General features: G+C 42.6%; 1 protein-coding gene across 3 annotated transcripts in view; it reads left to right on the forward strand.

Moving 5' to 3' along the window:
- Sh3rf3 (SH3 domain containing ring finger 3) overlaps positions 1 to 26,153 on the forward strand; it is a 327,009-nt gene that overhangs the window by 191,602 nt on the left and 109,254 nt on the right. For all 3 annotated transcript variants that reach the window (XM_011243443.3, NM_172788.3, XM_006513617.3), the window contains exon 3: positions 3,533 to 3,628. In XM_011243443.3, the coding sequence (XP_011241745.1) occupies positions 3,533 to 3,628 (96 nt within the window). The remainder of the gene's footprint in view (positions 1 to 3,532; positions 3,629 to 26,153) is intronic.

Below are 26,153 nucleotides of genomic sequence, written 5' to 3' on the forward strand. Positions count from 1 at the left end.
AGTTCTGGAAGATGCTTGGCATAATTAGAAGTGTAAGGTGACCACCCATGAGCCCGAGAACCTGAATTTCATCCCCAGGACTCACATGGTAGAAAGAGAGAGCCAACCCAAGCAAGTTGTCTCCCGAGCTCTACGTGCACATGTGTGCACACACACACACACAACCAACCACAAATAGGTATATAGGGAAGTGGATAGACAGATAGACAGACAAACAGATAGGCATATATACAGATAGCAAAGAAGAAAAGATTAAAATTATATTTCTGGAGTGGTAGCTTAGTGGTTAGGTGCACTAGGACTCGGGTTCAATTGCCAGTTCCCACATGGTAGCTCACAACCTTCTATAACAACAATTCCAGGGGACCCATTGCCCTCTTTTGCCCAGCGGTCATGTGGCTGGCTTGTGTGGTGCTTCTATTTGGTTTTTTGGAAGAACCTTCATATTAATTTTCATAGTGACTATAATAAGGTTTATATTCCCACCCAGCAATTGTTTCCATTTTACTTCTTGATAAAATCCATCTGACTGGGACAAATGAGGTGGGGGGGGGGGGGTTGGGAGAGTTAACTCTGAAGGCAGTTTGAGTTATTACCTCCATGATGGCTAAGGATAATGTTTTTGTTTGTTTGTTTTTCTTTAACTATTTATTGGCTATGGGGGATGTGGAAATGAACTTGGTGGAGGAAGAAGTGAGACAGAGAGCGAGGAGTCACAAGCTCCAGGGATTCCTGATCCACTGTACACGATATCTGATCTGACATGGCTCTCCTCGGCATGCCCGTGAGACAACACAAAGGACCCAAGGCCAGGGTGGTGGTTGCTTCTCGTGTCTTCATAGAAACCACCCCTGGGCGTGGGGGTGGGGGATTGTACCCTCCCATTACAGGCTCCTGGACAGAAGAGTCAGATTCTGCTGAACAACACCAGTTGTACCAGGATTTGCCCTTAAATACATAAACATGTCATAATTGGTTAAAAAGCTTTATAATAAGCTCATGTAATAAGCAATAAAGTTAGATCTGCACTCTAATGCTGGTCTCCAGAGTCTGAATCCCGGGCAATGTGGGCTCCATCTCATCTCTTTTCCCCCAACTTCCCATTCCCTGTTCCCACATTGACCATTTGTATTTCTTCCTTTGAGATCCATTCATAAACATACTTTAGCTGTTCCATTCATAAACATACTTAGTTGATCACATGATTTGGTGTTTGGGGATACAGCGTTCTGAATTCTTATAGGCTCTGGATACTAACTCCCTGTTGGATGTATTTTCCTATTGAGTAGACTGTCTCTTCATTATGCAGAAGAATTTATATTTTGTATAATCCCCTTTACAGTTCTCATGGTTTTGTGTTACTCGAGTCTTTTAAGGAAGTCCTGCCTTGTGCCTATTTCCTGAAGTGCTTTTCTACGTTTTCCTCCAGCAGTTTCAAAGCTTAGCGAGTACCTTGAAGTCTTTGATCCACTCCGAATGGAGTTTTACTCAGGGCAAGTAGATCTACTTTCACTCCTTGGCTTTTATATAACCAGGTTTCCCAGCCTTGTTTGTTTCCTTGTTGGAAAACTGAACGTTAGAGCAGAATAAATGAGAAGTGACTGTGGTAAGCCCACAGGCTACCCTGTGGTCACATGGGGAGCAACTCCTCGGTCCTCAGTACACGCATCCTCTGGAGTTGTGCCCAGCTCCCATCAGACAGCTCTCCTAACTTTGATGATCACTGGAAAATGTGCATCCTGTCAGCCACTACAGCCTCTAGCATAGCATCTTTTCCAAAAGTCTTATGCCATCTACTGACAGACCTGACATGCCGTTCCCCTGACCTGGAGGGATGCTACCAAGCCTGTCATTCTGCTTCACTCCCAGTCTGTAGGCTTCCAGAGAAGGCAGGCAGAATAATATGTTATTCCATCAAGTGTCATTGGTCCCCAGTTCCAAACACATTACAGTTCCTGCTGGGCCATCTGGCCTTGCAGTAAATACCCAAAGAAGTTTTGATAGAAAAAAGTCAGGGAAGATATGCTGTGGTGAGGGATCTAAGGTATTCCTTGCCTGCTAAAAGATGAAGCCAGGAGCGTATTGGTTGGGGTGGGTACAGATGGCCAGACTCTCCTGTGTGACACCATCCTCCCTCAATCCCTGGGGCAGCCACACTCCTCCTAGAAGCTGATGCCTAATCATCTTGCACTCCTTGACTCATTGCTTTTCAGTATTCATATCTCCCCATACCCTCTGCCTAGGGCTCCAGGTGCCTGAGGATATGTCAAGAACATCTGCATCTTCACCAGCAGCCTGTGTCCCAGCCTTACCTCTCTGAGACACCCACCTCCCTCCTGAGACACCCACGTCCCTCCTGAGACACCTCCCTCCCTCCTGAGACACCTCCCTCCCTCCTGAGACACCCACGTCCCTCCTGAGACACCTCCCTCCCTCCTGAGACACCTCCCTTCCTCCTGAGACACCCACCTCCCTCCTGAGACACCCACCTCCCTCCTGAGGCACCCACCTCCCTCCTGAGGCACCACCTCCATCCTGAGGCACCCATCCCTCTCCTGATGGACCCACATCCCTCCTGAGGCATCCACCTCCCTCCTGAGGCACCCATCCCTCTCCTGAGGCACCCACCCCTCTCCTGATACACCCACCTCCCTCCTGAGGCACCCACCTCCCTCCTGAGGCACCCATCCCTCTCCTGAGGCACCCACCTCCCTCCTGAGGCACCCACCTCCCTCCTGAGGCATCCACCCCTCTCCTGATGCACCCACCCCTCTCCTGATACACCCACCTCCCTCCTGAGGCACCCACCTCCCTCCTGAGGCACCCATCCCTCTCCTGAGGCACCCATCCCTCTCCTGATACACCCACCTCCCTCCTGAGGCACCCACCTCCCTCCTGAGGCACCCACCTCCCTCCTGAGGCACCCACCTCCCTCCATGTTCATCTCTGCGTCTCTCTTTCCATCTGTTTCCACTTTGTACACATGCACTTGATCGTGTCTGATATGTCAAAGGATGTAAAAGAACACAAAGCTTTATATACTTACAACTAAGTATAGTTGAACCTTTATTCCTCCTCCTCTCCCTCCTCCTCTTCCTTCTCTTCTTCCTTCTCTTTTTCCTTCTCCTCCTCCTCCTCTTTCTCTTCTTCCTCCTCTTCCTCTTCTTCTTTAATATGGAGCTAGAAGCTTAAAAACAATTTATATTAGAATTCTGTATTAAATGGGTGAATTTATCCTTACTTGAAGCAATTTTTAGTTCATTAAATAAATATTAAGAACATTTATTTTAAAACACTGACTACACAGCAAATTGTTAGACTTTTCATTTGGGAACTATTTTCAGTTATGATAAGATGGAGGGACACGGAGGGGGCAGAGTGAGATTGTGGCTGAAATGGAGGGAAGGTTGTCTTGTGTGATCATCTGACTCTGTGGCTTGTCCCCTTAGACTCTTCCTCTCAGTGCTTCCATTCTAACTTCTCTCTTGTCTCCTTTTCCCCATGCACACATGGTGGGCTCTGGAACCTTCAGGACGAAGTTTTAACTGTGATCCGGAGAGTGGATGATAATTGGGCTGAAGGCATGCTAGGAGACAAGATCGGCATCTTCCCTCTCCTGTACGTGGAGGTAAGCTTACCGACACACCTGTAGCCCATCATTGTTTGATTTATGAGAACTTGGGGCCGTGACCTGGGGGGAGCCCCTTTCTGCAATAGGAGCTTCTTCCCCACTGTGTAAGGCCTCCTGCTTCCTGGAGGCTTCTAATCCGCCCTGGTGAATGACGGTTCCTCAGGCCACTTGCAGTGCTTCCTCCCAGCCTGGCTGCTGTCTCCTCCCTGTGGGCTCAAGGGTAGGACTCAGGCAGTCTTCCCCACCCTCATTTTGTCTGAGATGTCTGAATCCTACCGTGCTGTCTCTCAGGGTTCGTGGGGAGGCAGCAGCTCCCTGCACACCCACACAGATCACTGTGGAACACTACCAACCACTGGCCATGTCCCAACCCCACTCCTTACATTCTTGTTATCTTTGAAACTCATCCAGTAAGAGTCCCTCAGCAGAGGGAACCTGAGGCTAATTCGTTTGTTTCCTGATTCCTTTCTGTGTCCAGGTGCCACCTCAGGACAGTTGCTGAGCTGAGGCTCAGCAGTGAGCCTGTCCACCCAGGGCTATTTGTACAAGAGTATTTGCCCATCTCTGTGTGTTGCCGTTTGTTAGTCCCAGGCCAAATGTTTTTGTCTGATGACCACTGAGGGAATCCTATAAGCTAAGAAGGAATGTCCAATATTTTCTTAGTACTAAATTTAGCATCCAATAACAAAGATATTAGAAAATGATGGCACCTCCACTTTGTAGATGATCAGAGAGACTTTAGGTTCTGGAAGGTGCTGGGCCCCATGCTGGGGTATAGAACATAGACGGTCTGCTTTAGGCTTTCCCTTTCATTCTCCAATCCCACATGGTGTCCCACAAAAGACTCTGATTTGTTCATGACTGCAGGCACAGCTGGTACTAGGAACTTGAGAACCAGAGGAAGGGCCGGCAGGAAACATGGACATCAGGTTGGACATGCAGTGGACATTGGTTAGAAGCATCCACAGGACTTGACTGTTCACAGTGTAAAGGTCTAATAATGGCTTTGCCTGGCATTCAAGACCTTCTACAATCTTGCTGTCAGTATTTTTTTTTCCAGCCTCAGCTCTCACCACTGCCCACTGCCTTCCCCAAATATTCTAGATAACATTTACTTTGGATTGACTGCCCAAGAGGTCCAAGACCTGCCTGAGAAATGACAGGCAGTTCATGCATACATATCACCCTTGTCTCCAGGCCATACTGTTATACCTACCATTGCCTTTAATGCTCCCTGCAGCTTTTACACACTGCATTGATATACCTTCCTCTCTGTATTGCTCCTTGAGAATGCTTACTGTATGAGTGTCATATGCTATGCAGTCTTGAAGTCCTAAGACTGAATGTCAAATACGTTCTCCATGTTTAACTTATCTTCCAATAATGTAGATGTTAGAAATGATGATCACCTCCGCTTTGTAGATGATCAGAGGGCCTATAGGTTCTGGAAGATGTTGGGCCCCATGCTGATGTGTGTTATATGCTGTATGCTGTGACATGCATATGTGACTATCCCATAAGGGGGATGAAAAAGAAAAGTGCAGTATGGTTGAATCTCACATTTTCTGAAAAAGATGTGTTCACTGAACACCTGGAGGAATCTGCATCATAAGGCTCTAAACGCAGAGAAAACTGGATGATGCCAGGAACCTGTGCCGCAGTCATCCAAGGGTCTGATTGTCCTCATCTTGTCTGAGTACCATTGCAGTTATAAAGTAGCATACTCTGGGATGCATGTGTGCTTGTCCTTTATGCTCCAAATAGGTAATTAAATAACTTTATGGGTACTCTAATGCAGGTAAATAGAGCCTCTGCTGTATCCGCCTGTTTTGTGAATGGGCTAAGAACATACCAAGGAGACTGTGAACTGGGGCATAGATTGAAACTTGATCCCTTAGGCCCTTCATAGGCCACTCTAGGTTTACAGGTACATTCAAAGAGCAGATGGTTGAACCCTCACCCTCTGCTTTCCACTAATCTGGTTTCTAGAGCAGTCCCTTTTACATGCCTTCAAGAGGCTAGAGAGTTTGCTCAGTGGTTAATAGTACTGGCTGCTCTTCCAAAAGACTTAGGTTCTATTCCCAGCACCACCATGGCAGCTCACAACCATCTGAAACTCTAATTATTGGGAATCCAGTGCCTTTTTCTGGCCTGCACAGGTACCAGGTATACCTGTATGTTCCTTGTCCCCTGATCCTAATGTTCATGAAGAAATATGGTCAGTGCATTGACCCTGTACCATAGACATATCTTAATTCATGCAATATAGAGGGTCTCTTGGGCAGCCATTACATCTTGGGACCTGATGTACAGCAACAGCAGGTTTGAGGGCAAGTGTCTGGCTAGAACCCTGCCAGCTCTCCAAGAAACTCATGTCTGGCCTCGCCTTCCTATCTTTGTGGGATGTGGGCAGTAATATTGAGTCCTTAGTGCCCCTTAAATGAATAATAGCATATACTGCAAGCTGTGCTGTGTTCTCTAGCTGTGGCTGGCTCCTGCCTGGGCTTGCCAGATAAACACAGGGAGGGGGAGGTTGCAGGTGTGGCTGAAGCTGGTCCAACCTGTGCTTCTGAACAGCCCTACTTTGAGAAGACAGGCCCCATCTCCATAGCTCCTTGTGTACCGTACAACTGTCACCCTGCCACTCTCCTGCAGCCCTCATACCCCAGCTGCCCCAGGACTGCCTCTGTGCATTTGTGCTCTCCCAAGACATCTCATATCCTTCCCAGCTCCTTTGGCTGCTGCCCCAGCCCCATCCATGGCCCCAGGTTCCAGAATTGCCACCTTGACCTTTATCCAGCACAGCAGTTCTGCCCTGTGGATTGCAACCTCTTTGGAGATCCAACTGCCCTTTCACAGAGGGGTTGTAAGACTCTGACACGCCTTAACTTACCGGAGACCCCTGAGTGAACAATGTGGAGATGGGAATGATGCAAAAGCAAGAGGAGTTTTATTTAATCCAGCATGCTGGGGTCACCCCTGCCCATGGGCAGAGAGCAACCATGCGTAGCCCATCCAGTGAGCCTTTATACAGTTCTCAGGGCCACCACCATTAGGTACAATATGATTGGCAAAACAATGTGACCTTTAAACTGATTGGTCCATAGGGAACGAGGTGGGTGGCCAAAGATCTCAGAATGTGTCTACAAGCTCTGGTGGCCAGTCCCGCCTCCCTAAGGTCTGAGGAATGTAATCAGCCCCTCCCTTCCAGAGGGGCAAGTGTTCCATGGCCTCTCCAAAGTTCCTGAGCTGACCTTTTTAGGGTCACCTAAGACCATTTGAACACATAGGGATTTACAATTCATAACAGTAGCAAAACTACACTTAAGTAGCAATAAGAATAATTTGGGGGTCATGACAACATGAGGAACTGTATGAAAGGGTTACAGCATTAGGAAAGCTGAGAACCAGTGGCTAGCGGTGCTGCTAACCTTGGCTTGACCAAGGGCATCTTTCCAGTCATCAGATGACAGTTGGATGGTGCACATTGACTGGAAGTCTGAGATGTAAAAAGGAGATGCCTGAGTCCTTCACCATTAGAAACTGGAGTGATGGGGATCCAGGGGTTTGGAAAAGAACCAAGGCCAGTGTTGAACAGGGCCTTGCTTCCAGTCCTCACTCCCGGAGAGGCAGAGTAGTGTCATTATCTTTGTTTCACAGAATGTGCTTGTGGTTAATGGAAGTAAAACGCCCTCCTAGAGAAATTCCTCCTGCCCCAGTCAAGAGTTCGAGGATGGTTTAAATGGCCCATAGGATTGCTTTTGAAGGACTGTAGTTGTCAGAGTCTTAGCCCTGCCCTGGAGCTTGAGCACCCACCTGAAGACCCCTGTCCAGCACAGTCCCTTTATACAGGGCTCCAAAAGAGCACATTCATAGATCTCAACCCAGCTCTCAGCCAGCTGAGGTGAGATAGGGACATCATGGGTTTTACACACAGATCCACTTGAGTGTGTCTCCCTTTCTTTACCTCTGCAATAGAGGTGTGGCCTGTGACCCACCTTGTCACGTTTGTGAGATGCAGCAATCCAAGTTGTCTGGAGGCTGGAGGTCTAGAACACCTTTCGTGCATTTTATCAACACCATACGCAAGGTACTGAAAGAGACTGGGGAGGAGCTAGTAACAGGGAGTGGCAGCACCCTCATCCCAGAGCAGATAGGAACACACAGGAATAGGTCAGATCGCATCAGACCCAACCCCTGGATCTGATGTCACTACATCTGGGTGTTAAACAAATCCTGCATGGTGAATGGGAAACTTCTGGTACTATTTATAGATACTGAAGAAAAAATAATGGTAGCAAAACTAAACTCCTGATTAAGCTAAATCGATGTAATCAGTCCCAAAGTAAGTGTTACTAATGGCAACAGTCTCCTATATGGTGGTCCTAGCGTCAGCTCTGGATTGCATTGCCAGTCAGCTGCCTACTGGTTTGGGTTCATCCTCTCCTGAGACACAGTAGCTCATTACTTCATCTACTATAGAGATGTTATTTTGAACCCCCGCCTCTAAACATAGCGCTCCCACTGAGAAAAAGCCGTGATTTTGCAGCTGTGATCCGGGGCATGCTCTGTGGCACTGTGATGCTCTGATATTTGCCATCTGGTGGCGCTTGTCATTTTTATCTTTTGACTTGTTAATTTTTAGAACATTTTCAGGAAGGAAGCTTAAGAGAGGTTGTGTGTGAGTCAGGTTTCTCCAAAGAGATGGCTAGATAAATGTATGAAAGGACGTGTATTAAGAAAAGGCTTGTGCAGTTACAGGAGCTGAGAAGTCAGGCAACAAGCCATCTATAAGCTAGAGCTCTGACTCAGCCAAATGCAAAAGGTCTTAGAGCTGGAGACACTTTCAGCCTTGGTCAGAAGGCCTGAGAACTGGGAGAGGGATGCTACAGTGCAAACCCAACTATGAGGAATAACTGCCTACTGTTTTTGATCAGTCTTTACTAGGAAATTCAGCATATTCCTAGAAATTAATTATAAGATAATGCGTCATCTGGAACCCTTTATCCTCACCCACCACCCTCCCCAAGGCTTCCAACTTCAGCCACAGATGGGGCACAGACACACCCTTGAGGACCAAGGGTCTAAGTGAAGCTCCACGCTATAGCTCCCAAGGTTTGAGCTTCTGTTACCCACTTAGCCAGGGTGCCCACTGATGCCACTCCCTAAGCCTTGCACCTGGGTAGACTCCAAATGTGACTTCCTCCAGGAGACTCGAGGCTGGAAAGATAATTACTAATTCAGGACATTCCTAGTCCTGCAGGAAAGGCATAGGTCTTGGGCACATGACACATGCACCAACCTTAGCTAAAGAGTTTTCATAGATGTAGTATTCCTGGTATCTGGTGGTCATTAGAGACCTGGACCATTGTGATGGGTGTGGACATCCCATTGGCAAGACACCGAATTTGGTTCAAGAAGAGTATATCCCTGTAATCCACAAGCCAGTGTGTAACTCTGTGATTGCCAAGTAGTTTTAGATCTCGAAAAGGAAAGGAAGAGGCTTATGCAAGTTTTCCTCAAAAGTCTAGCCAAAGTTTAGAGTGTGTGGCTGGGCTCTGCTGAGCAGACTGCTGTGGGAAGTTAGCGTGCCTGCCATGTGTCTGACACTATAAACCCCAGGCTTCTCGTCCTGGCTTCTGTCCTCGAACTACACAGGCATCCAGGGTCCTCTCTGAGACTCTCTTTGTTATATCTGCAAGTCAACTCCATCTGTCATCAAATCCCAGAACCACCACAATGAACAGATGTTCTTACCAGGATAGGTTGCTCACAGGGACAGTAGTAAAAATAATGACTCTAGAAGGTAAAGATGGGGTTGTTTTTACATTTGATTTGAGCCCTCTCTGTTGGTTTCTTGCCTCTGTCTTCACCCGTTGTCCTATGCTGTGACTCTAGCTCAGAGCTATCCTCCATGGGCTATCTTGAGCTACCACCTGCCTCACTCACCCCGTAGTGAAGGCTCTGGCTCCTGCAGCATACCTAGGCAGTACTTGTCCCCCCTTCCCCAAGCCCAGTGATGTTTCCTCAGTCCACACCCTTCTGAACTTTCCATATTAATTAATACACACCTCTCCTCTTGAAACCATGTTCCTTAGCAGCATGGTTTGCAAACCATGCTCTGTAACTCCTTAACAACTACCCTATCCTGGTTATATCCTTAGTATACAGTGAGATCAAGGCCTTCTCAATGCCTTTCTTGAATGTCATGCCTTGTCTGTATATACTCCCTGTCTGACGTCTAACCACAGAACAGCATAGGATAATGGAGATGGTGAGTTTTCTTGTTGGGAAGCCACAGACTGACCTCACCCAGGCACCTCAGCTGGTGTCAGGCTCTCAAGCACAGCTTCCATCAGGGATCTGGATGAGGAATCCCTCGGTGGCTGGATTATCAACCCTATGATGGGTAGCCTGCAACCATCCCTTTCTACTTTGCCCGTGCAGGCTTTGTCCCAGAATTTCAGAGTAAGACTACCTCCTCGGGAACCAAATCTTTAATTAGAGATAGGCAGAGGGAGCGTGACCCACATTTTCAAAAGCAAATTTAATTGTATACTTAGGGTGTGCAACATCTCATAGGATGCTTACGCAGTTAAGTGGTTACTGTAGTGGAGTAAATTAGCTCATTCGTCAGCTCACATTGTTACTCCTGCTCCCATTGGCAAGGACAGCTGCAGTTTACTCCGACTACAGAAATCCTTAGTGGGATTCGACAGCTGTTATGAACCATAGCGCCCCTGTCACGCCTTAGCTCTCAGGCTTGTTTGTGCCACAGTCTAGTACTTTGTATCTTGTGACACATTTTCTCCTCCACATCTTGTAATCATGGCTTGATTCTCTGTTAATTTCTACTCCTTTTAAAAGTCCGCATTGTGAGTGAGATCATTTCACTCTTTCCTTTGGGTATGTGACTTAACTTTGTTCAACAACACGCTATCTAACCATCCATTGTGAAGCAGATTGGCATGTAAAGAAGTTGAGAAGGAGCTAGAGAAAGCACCCAAGGAGCTGAAGGGGTCTGCAGCCCTATAGGTGGAACAACAATATGAACTAACCAGTACCCCCAGAGCTTGTGTCTCTAGCTGTGTATATATCAGAAGATGGCCTAGTCGGCCATCATTGGGAAGAGAGGCCCATTGGTCTTGCAAAGTTTATATGCCTCAGTACAGGGGAATGCCAGGGCCAAGAAGTGGGAGGGGGGTAGGGGAGTAGGGGAGTAGGGGAGGAGGGTATGAGGGACTTTTGGGATAGCATTTGAAATGTAAATGAAGAAAAAACCTAATTAAAAAAAGTAAATGAAGAAGAAGAAGAAGAAGAAGAAGAAGAAGAAGAAGAAGAAGAAGAAGAAGAAGAAGAAGTTGAAGTTGAGACCCCATAGCTGTAGACTAAGGAGCCTGGACCTCAAATACTTAAAGGCCTGAAGTTTGAAGTCAGCCTGGGCACCATAGTGAGGTTATGTTAAATAAAATGAAGGCAGAAACAAAATTGGAGGGGAAAAAAGTTGCTCAGACTCCACATAGAAGGGTCAAGGGTATGTCCTGGCTGTATACATGGGAGCCGTTTGCCCAGCAGAGCTGTGGTTCTGAAGCTGCCATGTTCTTTGGGTAACAGTTTTCAGACATGGTGGTGAGAGGATGTAGCCATGCAGAAGTACTCTGGGAGCCTCCACAGTGACCGCACAGCATTCTGCTGTTGAGGCCAGGTGAAGAGTTAGATCAGAAGGAATGAGGTTCCTGATCTTACAGCAGGAACCAGACATTTATTGCAACCTCTGAGTTGCTCCCCTGGCCCCCATGGTTGTCAAACTTGGCAAGGGATTTTTTTTTACCAAGGTTTATATCCTTGCCAATAGGGAAAACACCTCATCTGTTATCTTTTGGTAATAGCTATTACTTAGTAAAGATTATAAATAAATAAGTTCATGGTGACCTTGGCACTTTTAAGATTTCAAGTATACATGTGCATTGGGGGCAAGTTCCTGTAGTTCCTCAGCTCAGTCAGTTATGGCAAAATGAGAAAAGACAAGTGTGTCTTCATCTTCTTTCTGCTCCACTCACCCAGAGAAACTCACATCGCCTCTCTGCTGCCTTTTTGACTTTCAAGTCCTTCAAAGTGAGAGTAATTAGGGCTCTGGGTTGAAGTTATTGAGAACTATCTTTGTGAGGGGAAACCAAAGCCCAGGTTTGGTTCATCACTACATCTTCCAGATGACTATTGTACTGGCTGGTTTTGTGTGACAACTTCACACAGGCTGGAGTTATCACAGAGAGAGGAGCTTCAGTTGGGAAAATGCCTCCATGAGATCCAGCTGTGGGGCATTTTCTCAATTAGTAATCAAGGGGTAAAGGTCCTTTGTGGGTGGTGCCATCCCTGAGTGTTGGGTTCTATAAGAAAGCAAGCAGAGCAAGCCAGGGAAAGCAAGCCAGTAAGGAACATCCCTCCATGGCCTCTGCATCAGCTCCTGCTTCCTGACCTGCTTGAGTTCCAGTCCTGACTTCCTTTAGTGATGAACAGCAATGTGGAAGTGTAAGCTGAATAAGCCCTTTTCTCCCCAACTTGCTTCTTGGTCATAGTGTTTGTGCAGGAATAGAAACCCTGACTAAGACAACTACTTTTCAGTGCTTTTATTTTTTTTTAATATACTTTTACTAATCATTTGGAAATTATATAAAGGCATACACTATATTTTGATAATATCCACCTTCCAGTCCTCCCCACAATTTCTCCATGATCTGCCCCAAGCTCCCACCTAACTTCATGTCCTCTTTTATTATTTTTTAATAACCTGCCAAGTCCCATTTGGATTGCCCATATATTCATATCTCATAGGTTTTCGGTCATCCACTGGAGTGTGGTGAACTTACTGGGAACCACACCCTTAAAGACATGTAATCTTCCCTTCTGCAGAAGATGACAACTGTTAACAACCCCTCAGTGAGGCTAAGTGGGGGTTCGTGAGCCCCTGCCCCTACCATGCTGGAATGTTGCCTGGCTTGCTCTTGTGTAGGCAACTATAGCTGCTGTGACTTCATGAGTATAGTGGCTGCATCACCTCCAGGAGATACTGTTTTGTTCCAGACTTCCCCAACCTTTGACTCTTACAGAGAACAATTCCATCTCCCTGCATTGTCCATGAGACCCTCGGAGTGTGAGTGTGGTACAGATGTATCACCTCTGGCTGAGCAGTTCAAAGACACTTTGCGAGGGTTTTTTTTTTTTTTTGTACTATTAACTGCCATTTAACCCACAAAGAAGCTTTTCTGATGAGGACTGAGAGATGGACTTACATGAGTATAGAGATATAAATTTAGAGAGGAGTTTTAAAACATGTCCACTGAGCAAAATAATAGTGGTCCGTTCACCTGTCATGTGCTCTCGTTGAGATGCACAGTACCAGACATTCATTGGGATCGAGAGGTAAACGCAGTCTGAGTGTTGTTGGCTTCCACTGTGACGTTCATGCCATGTTGTACTGTAAGCATCTCTCCCCCTGCTAGTCATTATTTTAGCTCATGTAGTTCACATCTGGGTAAGATTGTTGATGTCTTTCTCCTCCAGCAGACTGTGGAGCACCTTCTGGGGCTATGCAAGTGAAGTAGCAAGGAGCCGTCTCCCTATGCACTACTAACCTAGTTCTCCGTGTCTTGTGACCAAAGTATGTGGTGCTTTCATCAACAGGGTCTTAGAATCAAGTTCTGGTGGGAAATGGGAGTAGTGTGTATTGTTGTGACGATCCCTGGGAGGGACATTGAGCTTTGTATTTGCCAACATGTGGGTAACACCAATTTTAAAATGTATATAAATATATATTATATCCCATATATATATAACATTAATATTATATGTAAATGCATTATACATACACACACATATACATATAGTAGGTTTCCATATGGCTTTTTCAAATATTTAATGTTAATGTATTCCCAACTCCTCCTTCCCTATTTTCCTCCTCGTGTCACCTGTGTTCTGCCACTCCCCACTTCTTTGATACCTTTCTTGCTCCTCCTCACCAATGGCTTCTTTCTAATTTCCTTGCTTTAAGAGGTAATACAAGTTAAACACAAAAATCTGAAACTTTGATGCTAGGATCCACATCTGAGGGAGAATATGAACGGTTTATCTCTTTGTGTCTGTGTTACTTCACTTAGTGTAATGTCTTTTGGTTTCACCATTTACATGCAAACTGTAGTTTTCTTTACAGCTAAATAATATTCCATTGTGTATATGTACAACAGTTTCGTTATCCATTATATTTGGCTACTGTGAGCAAAGCAGAAATGAACATAAATGAGTATGTATCTCTGTAGTGAAAAGTACAGTCCTTTGAGTATAGGCCCAGAAGAGGTATAGCTAGGTTATATACAGTAGTTTTATTTCTAGATTTTTAAGGAACTGATCAATTAGTTTCTGTAGTACCTGAAACCTGTTCACATTGTCACCAGAAATGAATGAGGGTTCCCCTTTCCCAACATCTTCACCAGTTTTGGTTGTCATTTGTGGGATTAATCACAGCCATCCCAACTAGGGTGAGATGAAATCTAAGTATTCACATCCTCCTGGTATGGCTACAGATGGTGAACATTTAAAAAAAGTATTTCCCAGCCATTGTATTTCTCCTCCTCCTCCTCCTCCTCCTCCTCCTCCTCCTCCTCCTCCTCCTCCTCCTCCTCCTCCTCCTCCTCCTTCTCCTCCTTCTCCTCCTCCTCCTCCTCCTCCTCCCCCTTCTACGTCTTCCCCTCTTCTTCTCATTCTTCCATTCCATATCATGGTTTTTAAATTGGCTTGTTTTATGGGTATTTTTAAAGTTCTTCGTGTATTGTAGGTAGTAATTAGCTGCCAGGTATATAGAGGGTAAGGGTCCCCCCTCTACCTATTCTGTTGGTATCTTCAGTTGATTAAGTTTCCTTTGTACTACAGAAGCAAGTTTTGCTTTCATGAAATCCAACTTGTCAATTATTAGTCTCAATGATTATGCTACTCAGATCCTATTCAGAAAGTACATTATGTACCTATAAATTGAATTATATTCCTTACCTTCTCCTCTGTCAGATTCAGGGTATCAGAGCTTATGTTGAGGTCCCCAATCCATTTAGAGCTGAGTTTTACACATAGTGAGAAATAGGATCTAGTTTTATTCTTCAGCATGTAGATATCCAGTTGGAACAGTATCATTTGTTGAAGATGCTGTCTTTTTTCCAAGGTGTATTTTTCTGGCCTCTTTGCCAAAATCAAAGCAAAACAAAACACCAAAAACAAAAATCCCCCAAAACAAAAAACAAACAAACAACAATAATAACAACAGCAACCAAAAAACCAACCAAACAAACAAACAACAACAAAACCACCGGGTCTGTAGGAGTGTGAGTTACACATGAGTCCTCAATTCTGTTTCCATGAATGAAAGTGCCATGCTGTTTTTATTACCATAGCTCTGTAGTATAACTTGAAATCATGTGGTGAAACCTTGAATAATGGTTTTATTGTTTAGGATTGTTTTCGTTCTCCTCAGTCTTTGGTGTTTTTCCCTGGTTTGAGCTTCCAGGTAATACTGGATTCAGACGTCCTTCCATCTCTATGTTGGAGCATAACTTGAGTACTGCTGGGGTTGGTTCCTCTTGAAGTTCTGCCAGAATTCTGCACTGACCCCATGCTCGTCTCAGTTGAGAGATTTTAAGTTACTGCTTCTGTCCTGTTGGTTGTTATAGATGCAATCATGTTGCCGTGCTTGAAGAACTTTGGTAGCTATGATGTGCACTTAGGCATTAATTCATGGCTTTTAGATTTTCTAATTGTATAGGACACACATTTTTAAATTATGTTTTGAAACTCTAATGCAATTAAATTATTCCCTTTCCCTCCCTTTAAAACCTCCATGTACACACTTGAAAGAGTTCAAATTCATAGCTTCTTTTTCTCTATTTGTTGCTCTCTCTCTCTCTCTCTGTGTGTGTGTGTGTGTGTGTGTGTGTGTGTGTGTGTGTGTGTGTGTATGTCTGTCTGTCTGCCTGTGCCTATGCCTGTGCCTGTGTATTCCTAAATAGATAAGTAGAACCTGCTTGCTCTGAATAATGTTACTTGTTTGTATATATTTTCAGGGCTGACCACTTGGTATTTGATAATCAATTGTGGAGACTCTTCCCTGGGGAAGACTATTTCTCCCACTCCCAGCATTCCTTAGTTGCCTGTAGCTCTGTGCAGAGCTGATCCTGTATGGACTCCCCTCCCCCTCTCCCTCCCCCTTTCCCACCCCCTTATCTCCACCCCCCCCCCCTTATCCACACTAGCATGTCTGCTGGTGTCCTCTTTGTTCAGCTCACTTTGGGGCCCTCATGTTGATGAGACTTGATGCATATAGCTTCAGAGTTTAATTGACGTTTTAATGTTTCCCTGTCCATCTGATTCTGTTAATGTGTCCTATTCATTTCTTTTAGTTAACTGGGGCAGAGTCTATCCATCTGGTGTAGCTTCTCAATGAATGAGCTCTCTGATTAGTTGATTCTTTGCTTCTGTTTCATTAATTTCACCTCTGATTCCTTTTTTTAAGATTATTTTTTATGTATATGAGTACTCTATCTGCATGTTTGCCTGCGTGTCAGAATAGGGCATCAAATCACATTATAAGTAGTTGTGAGCCACCATGTGGTTGCTGGGAATTAAACTCGGGACCTCTGAAAGAGCAGCCAGTGCCTTTAATCACTGAGCCAATCTCTCCAGCCTCTACCTCTGATTTCTTGGTGTCAACTGTATTTACATTCATTGTTCTCATTTTTCCAAATTTTAAGTTGCATCATTAAGTCACTTATGTTTATTCTTCTGATTTTTTTTTTTACCCTAGTCACTTAGAAAGCTATCTATTTCCCTTGTAGGAGTGCTTTTAGTGTGTCTCAGGGGCCTTGATATGTTTCATATCACTTCAGGAAATGTTTTATTTCATTCTTGATTTTCTTTTCAATACATTAACCATTCTGTAGTGCGTTGTTTAATCTCCATGAGTTTGTGTACTTACTAGTAATTTGTTTGCTGTTAGTTTTAAATTTTGTTGCATTAGCATCAGATAGAATGTGTAGGTAGTTCAGGGTTTCTGAGTTTGCGAAGATTGTTTTTTGATCCCAGGATTTACTGTATTTTTGGGAAGCCTTTGTGTGTCCCAGTGCAGAATGTTTATTCTTTGGTATTTGGGTGGAATATTCTGTAAATAGCTATTAAATTTATGTAATATGTAATTTAACTCTAATGTTTTTGTTTTTCTTTTTGCTCAGAGTACCCGTCTATTATAAAAATACAGTTTTGAAATAACCTACTATTATTTGGTTGATGTTAATCTGCGCCTTTCATTCTGATAGTAGACATTTTATGCAATTGGCTATATGTGATGTTGGTTTTTTTTTTTTTTTTAAGAAGGTCTATGACTCTTTCCAAGAGCATTATTAGCCCAGATAGGAAAAATCATTTAAAGTATATATATGTGTATGTACTTATACAAAGACCTACATGTATTGTGTGTTTTCAGGTAGCTAATATATGGCTCCTCATGACCTTTCCAGGCATCCTTACTGTAATTTTCCCCTTTCCCTCCTCCTCCTGTACCCGTCTCTCCACTCCCTAATCCGAGCCTTCCCATTTTCCTGCTTTCCCCTTCAATGACTGTGCTCTGCCATTTGCCTCTGTATTGGTCCACTCCTGCTGCCAACACTCTCTATTGACTTCACAAATGATTGACTATATTAGTGCATTTACTCACGGCTCAAGACTTGGAGGTAGCAACCCAAAATGAGAGAAGAAAGGGTCTGAGTTACCTAACTCAGTATGATGTCTTCTCATTCCCCACACAGTATCAGTGGCTTTTTCTTCTTTCTGGGTATCTGTGGAATAGAATGTTGACTGGGCAAATGCTAAGGGGTGCTGTAGCTGAGCCACATGGGAGAGCTACCTTTAGACGTTTAAGGATTCCTTGCACTGGTTTCCATATGGGCTCTGCTGATCTGCAATCCTCCCAGGAGTGAATGAGAGCCTCTCATACCCCACACCCTCTCCAACACTTGTTACTACTTCTTTTGTTGAATTTAGACATTGCAACGGGGATAAGGGGAAATGGCAAAGTGGGTTTGATTCACATTCTCCTGATTTAAATAAACATGTTAAATACTCTTTTAATATATTTCCTATCCCTTTGGTTTCTTATTTTAATAACTCACTGTTCAGGTCAGTGGCCCATTTCTTTTTTCTTATTTTTTCATAGTTTTATTTTTTACATATATAAGAAATAAATATAATAAACCAAATACATGGACAAAGAATACAAGAAACATATGGTTGTCTCAATGGAAACAGAAAGAAAGAAAGAAAGAAAGAAAGAAAGAAAGAAAGAAAGAAAGAAAGAAAGAAAGAAAGAAGGAAGAAAGAGCCACTGATAAGATTCAACATGCCTTCTTAATATAAGCCCTAGAACAAGTAGGGCTGTAGGTCACATATTCCAACATAATAAAGATTATGTATGACAAACCCATGGCCAATATCATCCTAAATGAATAAAACCTCATAAAATGAATAAAGCCCCATTAACATCAGGAATGGAAGAGGAGTGCCCACTCTCCCTACTGCTCATCCATAATGTGACTGAAGCATTAGCTGGAGCAATAAGGCAGGAGAAGGGATACAAATGGGAAAATATTAAGTCAATTTATTTTCAATTCAATATTATCTTATACCCAAGGTTCCCAAAATTTGACTAGAAAAATTGTAGAAATTATCCATAATTTCAGCAAAATGTTATGATACATAATTGACTTAGCAATTTACCAATCTTAATACATATGAGTAACAAGCCTGCTGAGAAAGAGATCATGGGCACACTCCTCTTCCCAGTTTCTCAAATAAAATAAAATATCTATAATATACATAACAAAAGAGGTAAAAAAAAAAACTCTACAATGAAAACTTTAAATGTGTAAAGAAAGAGATTAAGAAACATACTAGAATTTGAAGACCTTCCAAGCTTGGTGGAATTAACACTGAAAAAAAGACCTGCCTACCAAAACAATTTACTGATTCAATGAAATCACAATCAATATCATTGTTTCATTCTTCACATAAATAGAAAGAAAATCCTCAATTTGTTATGGAACAACAAAAGACCCAGAATAGCCAATTAGTCCTAAATAGGTGTTTGTTTCTATGCATTCTGCTCATTATAAGTGTTAAGACCCCAACTTTTATACATCTGTTTCTATTGAGTCAATTTTATTCGATATTAGAATGGCTACTCCACTTTGTTTCTTGGGACCATTTGCTTGGAAAATTGTTTTCCAATCTTTTACTCTGAGATAATGTCTGTCTTTGTCTCTGAGGTGTGTTTCCTGTATGCAGCAAAATGCTTGGTCCTGTTTATCTATCCAGTCTGTTAGTCTATGTCTTTTTATTGGGGAATTGAGTCCATTGATGTTAAAAGATATTAAGGAAAAGAGATTTTTATTTCCTATTATCTTTTTTGTTAGAGGTGGAATTATGTTTGTGTGGCTATCTCCTTTTATGTTTGTTGAAGCATTACTTTCTTGCTTTTTCTAGGGTGTGGTTTCCATCCTTGTGCTGATGTCTTCCATCTATAATCCTTTGTAGGGCTAGATTTGTGGATATTGTGTAAATTTGGTTTTGTCATGGAATATCTTGTTTTCTCCATCTACGGAAGTTGAGTTTTGCTGGGTATAGTAGCTTGGGCTGTCATTTGTGTTCTCTTAGGGTCTGTATGACATCTGCCCAGGTATCTTCTGCACCTAAGATTCTCTCTTCTATCTCTTGTATTCTGTTGGTGATGCTTGCATCTATGACTCCTGATCTCTTTCCTGATCTCTTCTTACTCCAGTGTTGTCTCCCTTTGTGATTTACTTATTGTTTCTAGTTCCAGTTTTAGATCCTGGATGGTTTTGTTCATTACCTTCACCTGTTTGATTGTGTTTTCCTGTAATTCTTTAAGGGATTTTTGTGTTTCCTCTTTTTAAGGGCTTCTAGCTGTTTACCTCTGTTCTCCTGTATTTCTTTAAAGAAGTTATTTATGTCCTTCTTAAAGTCCTCTATCATCATCATGAGAAGTGATTTTAGAACTGAATCTTGCTTTTCTGGTGTGATGGTATATCCAGGACTTGCTATGGTGGGAGAATTGGGTTCTGATGATGCCAAGTAACCTTGGTTTCTGTTGCTTATGTTCTTATGCTTGCCTCCCGCCATCTGGTTATCTCTAGTGCTACCTGCCCTCGCTATATCTGACTGGAACCTGTCCTTGTGATTCTGGTTGTGTCATAACTCCTCAGAGTCAAGCTGTCTCTGGGATTCTAGGATTCTGGGATTCTGGGATTCTGGGATCCTAGGATCCTGGGATCCTGGGTGTGTCAGAGCTTCTGGGAGTAGAGCTGCCTCTGGGACACCGAGATCCTGGTGTGACCAAGCCCCTAAACTTGTGGGATCCTGTGATCCTGGGTGTGTTAAGAGCACCTGGGAGTGGAGCTTTCCCTGAGTGTTGTGGGACTAGCTGCAGAGTTCGGGCCCAAGGTCTGCTCAGGGCTCTGCTTCAGACTGGAATGAACCCGTGCCACTGGTTGGGTGTGGTTCCTGCATCCCTAGATCCCACTGGCCCCAGTTACTCCCGGTGTTGTCGGGACAGATGTTATGTGATGGCCCATTTCTTAATTGGATCATTTGTTTCTCAACTCTTTGGTTTTTTACTTCTTTGTATATCATGAATCTCTTTTCTCTGTTAGATGTATGACTGGCAAAGGTTATCTTGCATTCTGTGGCCTTCTTTATTTGACTATTTGCTTCTCTAGCTCTGCAGAAGATTTATAGTTTTAAAAACAGCACTTGTCAATTGTTAGCCTCAATTCCAAGGCAAGTTGAGCCACATTTAAAAAGTTCTTTCCTACACCTACATTATACAGGGTACTGTTGATGTTTTCTTTTAGCATTTTCAATGTTTCAGGTTTCACATTTAGGTTTTTGATCCATTTGGAGTTGGTTTCTTTGCAAGGTCATAGATACGAGCTGATTTCATTTTTTTTTTTTTTTTTTTGCATGTGGAATACCAGTTTTCCCAGAACCTTTTGTTACAGAGTAGGTGAGAAGGGGATGTTAGGACATAGTTGCTATGAATGGGAAGATGGGGAAAGTAGAGGTCCAGCTTTAACTGAGAAAGGGGAACAGGGCAAGGCAGAGGTGAAAGGCATGGAGAATGAATGAAGAGCACTAAGAATGTTGAAAAGGCCACAAGAAGTTATTTTGTTTTATATTTCCTTAAAATTGTGTGGGCACACACATACACACATACATATATACACACACATGTGCACACACACATATACATACATATACACACACATGCACACACACATATACATACACACATACACACATATATACACACATATACATACATACATACATATACAAACACACACATATATGCACACACATGTATGCATGCACATAGACACACATGTGTGTAAGTTTGCATGCATGCATATATTTTTCATATGTCATTTGAAATGGCAATACTCCCCCAAATAACAATATACTATTTAACAAAAACCCCAGTACCAGACATGAGAAACTTCCTTTTAAGTTTTGAGTTAGGGTTTTTAGCCTAAGCTCCTCCTAAAGTAATATGAGCTTTTGCTTTTGCCCTTCATTTTCTCCCAGAAATCAGAAGTAAGACCCTATAGTTAAAGACCCCACACAGGATACAGGATGTGAAAGCTGGATCTAACCTGAATGTGTCCTTTCTGAGGACTGCCTCTCACAGTACCAGAAGAAACTTTACAGGCTGCTAATGAAGAAAAAAATCAATACTCCTACCCAGCTCGAATGCCTATAAGCTTCAACAATGACCAGAATGGTAAGATGTCTATAATGTACCAAAAAGTACATTAGTGTCACTTACATCCTAGGAGTAACCAATAGCTACCCATTAGGAGGGAAGAAACAACTGCCCATTGCTGGTGAAGCCAAGGTCCCTAGAGGGCTACATCATACTTTAAATTTCCTAAACTAGTATAATGTATTATACTATAGTTTAACTGCATTCTGAACACTTATCATACCCAGAGGTAAGTGTAGCTTCATCCCTTATCAAAGAAACTTCTTTTTCTATAGATGGAGATCATTACACAAATCTACAACCAGCCATAATACAGAAAGCAACTTACTATGGGCTACTCAATTCTATTTGATACATCTACAGTATAAGCCCTGAACCTAAGACTCTGGGAATATCACAGAAGAGGAAGTAAAAATATTTTTAGAGCTGGGGTCATGCTATGAAATAGTATTTCTGTGTATAGCAGAGAGGCAGTGGTCATGAAATCTGAACTATATGGTCACTAAAACAAGACCTAAATATGACACCATCAATTAACATGCCAAAGTGGATAAGGGAAATCTCACAAGGCTTCTGAGAAAGAGAGACACAGAGAGAGAATGACTATCAGTCTTCTTCAAGAACAAACCCTAATATGTTATCCAATCCTAAGTGGTCAGCCTTAATCGTATATATACGCAAGCAGCACTAAAGGGATTCAACAGGTTGCATTTATGAATCTACATATACATATGTATGTTAAAATAATAATTAATGACGTCATAGATTTTGGAGTGAGGGTTGCATGGAATGACGAGAAAGATAATGATGAAAATACGGAAGCATCTATGAAGTTCTCTTAAGATTATTAAGAAAAGGACAACAAAAAAAAATGAAAAATTAAGGCATGGAACTAAACAGGACTATCAGAAGTTGAAATATAAATGTCTGAGAACATTTTAAAATGTTCAACATCCTTAAGACAACTGGGGAATGCAAATCAAAACCACTTTGAGATTTCATCTTGCCATGGTCAGAATGGCTAAGATTAAAAACAAACAAACAAACAAAAAACAAAACAAAAACAAAAACAAGCAAGACAGCAACACCACCAAAACTGAAACTGATAAATGCTGGTGTACATATGAGGAAGGGGAATCCTTATTAATCTGGGGGATAAGTGTAAATTTGTGTAGCCATGTTAGAAATCAGTGTGGTAGTTTCACAAAAAGCTAGAAATCTACCTATGAAATAATCCTGTTAAACCATTTTGGGCAGAGTACTCCATATGTTTTCTAGAAATAATTGTTCATTCATGGTCATTATTATTCTCTTTAAAATAGCTAGAAATGGAATCAGCTAAATGACCATAATCTGATTAATGGATCGTGAAAATGTGGTACATTTACACAATGGAACAATATCGGCTCTTAAGAGAAATGAATTGAGGTTGCCTGCATGCACGGATGGCCTGCTCTACTGTGGGGCCCTGTGCTACATCATGGCTCCTGCTCAGCTCGGCCTGCTCATTGTGTCTGGCAAGACTAGCCTTGTATAAGTTGCCAGACACCAACTGTCTCTTAGTTTGAATCTGTTCACTTCCAGGGGCACAGCAAAGGCAGTCAGAGATGTGTCAAAGGTAACAAGAGTTTCCAAAAATGCTGGGAGGTATGGAGACATGCAGTATTCTGGAAGATAATGCTGACATGGTCAGATTTTATTTCAACCTTGCAAGAGTCATTTCCTGTCATCAAACACAGGGCTGAAATCAATGACATAGAAGCAAACAAGCAAACAAACTATACAAAGAATCAAGAAAATTAAGGGTTTTTTTTTTTAAGAAAAGCAACCAAATTGATAAACCCTTAGCCAGGTTAAAAGATGGATAAAATTCAAATTAATAAACTTGGAGATGAAAACATTATAACTGAGGATATTACACTGAGGATGTACAGAGAATTGTATATTCTTTAACAATCTGTATTCTATGGCTTACATGTAATCTGATGAGTGAAATGGGAAAATGGAGGGGCTCTAATTTGTGAATAGAGAGGAAGATAAGTGAAGAAGGAGGGAGGGTGAAGGAGGGTACAGTAACAGTAAGAATGTCTGGGAAATTCCTAAGGAATTAGTTACCTAAAGAAAAAACAACAACTATAATATATGTAAGTCACAATATGAATATATATGTGTAGCTTAAATAAAACTTTCCTATCTCTTTCCTCCAAAGAGCCATAGAGCATATTATTTATTTATTTATTTATTTTCCATTTTTTATTAGGTATTTAGCTCATTTACATTTCCAATGCTGTACCAAAAGTCCCCCATATCCACCCACCCCCACTCCCCTGCCCACCCACTCCCCCTTTTTGGCCCTGGTGTTCCCCTGTACTGGGGCATATAAAGTTTGCGTGTCCAATGGGCCTCTCTTTCCAGTGATGGCCGACTAGGCCATCTTTTGATATATATGCAGCTAGAGTCAAGAGCTCCGGGTTACTGGTTAGTTCATAATGTTGTTCCACCTATAGGGTTGCAGATCCCTTTAGCTCCTTGGCTACTTTCTCTAGCTCCTCCATTGGGAGCCCTATGATCCATCCATTAGCTGACTGTGAGCATCCACTTCTGTGTTTGCTAGGTCCCGGCATAGTCTCACAAGAGACAGCTACATCTGGGTCCTTTCAATAAAATCTTGCTAGTGTATGCAATGGTGTCAGCGTTTGGATGCTGATTATGGGGTGGATCCCTGGATATGGCAGTCTCTACATGGTCCATCCTTTCATCTCAGCTCCAAACTTTGTCTCTGTAACTCCTTCCATGGGTGTTTTGTTCCCAAATCTAAGGAGGGGCATAGTGTCCACACTTCAGTCTTCATTCTTCTTGAGTTTCATGTGTTTAGCAAATTATATCTTATATCTTGGGTATCCTAGGTTTGGGGCTAATATCCACTTATCAGTGAGTACATATTGTGTGAGTTTCTTTGTGAATGTGTTACCTCACTCAGGATGATGCCCTCCAGGTCCATCCATTTGGCTAGGAATTTCATAAATTCATTCTTTTTAATAGCTGAGTAGTACTCCATTGTGTAGATGTACCACATTTTCTGTATCCATTCCTCTGTTGAGGGGCATCTAGGTTCTTTCCAGCTTCTGGCTATTATAAATAAGGCTGCTATGAACATAGTGGAGCATGTGTCCTTCTTACCAGTTGGGGCATCTTCTGGATATATGCCCAGGAGAGGTATTGCTGGATCCTCCGGTAGTACTATGTCCAGTTTTCTGAGGAACCGCCAGACTGATTTCCAGAGTGGTTGTACAAGCCTGCACTCCCACCAACAATGGAGGAGTGTTCCTCTTTCTCCACATCCACGCCAGCATCTGCTGTCACCTGAATTTTTGATCTTAGCCATTCTGACTGGTGTGAGGTGGAATCTCAGGGTTGTTTTGATTTGCATTTCCCTGATGATTAAGGATGTTGAACATTTTTTCAGGTGCTTCTCTGCCATTCGGTATTCCTCAGGTGAGAATTCTTTGTTCAGTTCTGAGCCCCATTTTTTAATGGGGTTATTTGATTTTCTGAAGTCCACCTTCTTGAGTTCTTTATATATGTTGGATATTAGTCCCCTATCTGATTTAGGATAGGTAAAGATCCTTTCCCAATCTGTTGGTGGTCTTTTTGTCTTATTGACGGTGTCTTTTGCCTTGCAGAAACTTTGGAGTTTCATTAGGTCCCATTTGTCAATTCTCGATCTTACAGCACAAGCCATTGCTGTTCTGTTCAGGAATTTTTCCCCTGTGCCCATATCTTCAAGGCTTTTCCCCACTTTCTCCTCTATAAGTTTCAGTGTCTCTGGTTTTATGTGAAGTTCCTTGATCCACTTAGATTTGATCTTAGTACAAGGAGATAAGTATTGATCGATTCGCATTCTTCTACACGATAACAACCAGTTGTGCCAGCACCAATTGTTGAAAATGCTGTCTTTCTTCCACTGGATGGTTTTAGCTCCCTTGTCGAAGATCAAGTGACCATAGGTGTGTGGGTTCATTTCTGGGTCTTCAATTCTATTCCATTGGTCTACTTGTCTGTCTCTATACCAGTACCATGCAGTTTTTATCACAATTGCTCTGTAGTAAAGCTTTAGGTCTGGCATGGTGATTCCGCCAGAAGTTCTTTTATCCTTGAGAAGACTTTTTGCTATCCTAGGTTTTTTGTTATTCCAGACAAATTTGCAAATTGCTCCTTCCAATTCGTTGAAGAATTGAGTTGGAATTTTGATGGGGATTGCATTGAATCTGTAGATTGCTTTTGGCAAGATAGCCATTTTTACAATGTTGATCCTGCCAATCCATGAGCATGGGAGATCTTTCCATCTTCTGAGATCTTCCTTAATTTCTTTCTTCAGAGATTTGAAGTTTTTATCATACAGATCTTTCACTTCCTTAGTTAGAGTCACGCCAAGATATTTTATATTATTTGTGACTATTGAGAAGGGTGTTGTTTCCCTAATTTCTTTCTCAGCCTGTTTATTCTTTGTATAGAGAAAGGCCATTGACTTGTTTGAGTTTATTTTATATCCAGCTACTTCACCGAAGCTGTTTATCAGGTTTAGGAGTTCTCTGGTAGAATTTTTAGGGTCACTTATATATACTATCATATCATCTACAAAAAGTGATATTT

Source organism: Mus musculus, chromosome 10, assembly GCF_000001635.26.
Source record: "Mus musculus strain C57BL/6J chromosome 10, GRCm38.p6 C57BL/6J".
Lineage (NCBI taxonomy): Eukaryota > Metazoa > Chordata > Mammalia > Rodentia > Muridae > Mus > Mus musculus.